Source organism: Anneissia japonica, unplaced genomic scaffold (genome assembly GCF_011630105.1).
Source record: "Anneissia japonica isolate Jap-2015-1 unplaced genomic scaffold, ASM1163010v1 scaffold287717_len1600092_cov198, whole genome shotgun sequence".
Classification (NCBI taxonomy): domain Eukaryota; kingdom Metazoa; phylum Echinodermata; class Crinoidea; order Comatulida; family Comatulidae; genus Anneissia; species Anneissia japonica.
This window is the reverse complement of record NW_022755469.1, coordinates 1,049,578-1,051,137: the sequence shown is the minus strand read 5'-3', so window position 1 is coordinate 1,051,137 and position 1,560 is coordinate 1,049,578. Positions and strand designations below refer to the sequence as shown.

At 36.8% G+C, this 1,560-nt stretch overlaps 1 protein-coding gene across 2 annotated transcripts in view; it reads right to left on the bottom strand.

The window, feature by feature from the left end:
• LOC117123529 (PDZ and LIM domain protein 4-like) overlaps window positions 1-1,060 on the bottom strand; it is a 13,179-nt gene extending 12,119 nt beyond the window's left edge. The window contains exon 1 of one of the 2 annotated variants that reach the window (XM_033269490.1): window positions 871-1,060. In XM_033269490.1, coding sequence (XP_033125381.1) covers window positions 871-900 — 30 coding nt within the window. In that variant the 5' untranslated portion in view covers window positions 901-1,060. The remainder of the gene's footprint in view (window positions 1-870) is intronic. The other variant, XM_033269491.1, reaches the window with a different exon arrangement.
• Between the last annotated feature and the right edge of the window lie 500 nt (window positions 1,061-1,560).

Here is a 1,560-nt window from a genome sequence, read left to right as displayed (position 1 = left end):
GAGAGGGGGGTCAAACCAGCCCCGCCCTCCCCACCCAACCCCGGAATTTTTTTAAAATTAAAAAAAAACAAAATAGAGGGAAAAAATTACATTCGAATTTTAATTTTGAGTGCTATCTGGAGAGGTGCTGTAATCATAAACCAAAGCATTCCCCTTGTGTGTAACTACAGTATATATAGATATAATGATACAGAACAAATATTTGATCAGTTTTGTACTGACTCATTTCTGTATAATAATAATCACATACAATTAAATCATTGTTGGGTATTGTATGCCATTATTTCGTGCCTAACGAATGACACGACCACGACAAGTCTATATAAGGGCGTATACGGTATAACCGGAGGCGATATGAAACATGAACGTTTATGCAATCACCTCATTTCCGTGGTCCCCTTTTTGTTCTCATTTTATGAGCCAGCGAACATTTTCAAAGGAGGTTTAGTATCCTATGGTCATCATTCCTTTCACAGTTAGGCCTACGCGTGCGTCGTCCAGTGGGCCATGGACATGTTAGTTATTACAATAATTATATTTACAAGGATAAGTCATCTTAACATAACTATGGTGAGATACTAAACCTCAATAATAGTGCTCCTTTAAGTTTTGAGAGATGATGTGTCGAACCTTGTGTGACACAATGTATATTACAGTAGTAGCAACGCCGCTGGCAAATACGTCGCTAAAAAACCTGGGTGATACTGTATCTATTAAAAAATAGCATGCATAGGCCTATAATCTCGCCGAAGAGTTACGATTATACATCTGTTATGTTGCTAATTCACGCTAGCTCATCCAAATACCGACTTTGACCAAACTAACGTTCATGATATGCTATTTATTATGTATGAAATAAAATGTACTTACATCATAAATACCAGCTTGGTATTGAGACATCTTTTATTGTGTTTGTAGGCCACTGTATTATTATAACCAAAATCTTGCTTATGTTGCGATATCCTAAAATACCCCACCCCAGCGCAATCAAAAACGATGTACGGTACTTGAGATGAGCGAGTCCTGTCACAGGGCAACCGAATAAACTGCGAGTGGATCTCATAACGGGGATGCCACTTTACAAAAAGAAGACCGGACTATCTTAGCCTTCCCATGTTTACGTTGGAATTACCGATCTGAATAATTGCTGACGGTAATATCCAAAGTTCTCCAACTCGTTTAGACCAGTAATCGCGATAGGCCCACGAGGGAAAGTGATAACACCGCTACTATTATTATAGATAACATCTAAGATAATCCAATTCTATAGGATTCTCTCATCGAAAAAACCAAAAGTATGCTTATAAAAAAACAAACATGTTGTTCCGCCCCATAATTTTAATATCCGTCTTGGAGATTAATGGGAACACCACATTAAATACATAACAACATCAGTTAGTTCAAAATTAAATTTACTTTCAAAACTTCCATACACTTTAAACAAAAATAATGTTGAATAAATTATACTTGACCACAATACAGCCATGTACCGGTATGGATTATGGCATTTCAGTCTGGGGAAAATACTAACAATAAAAATGGAACAATTCATAGACTGCA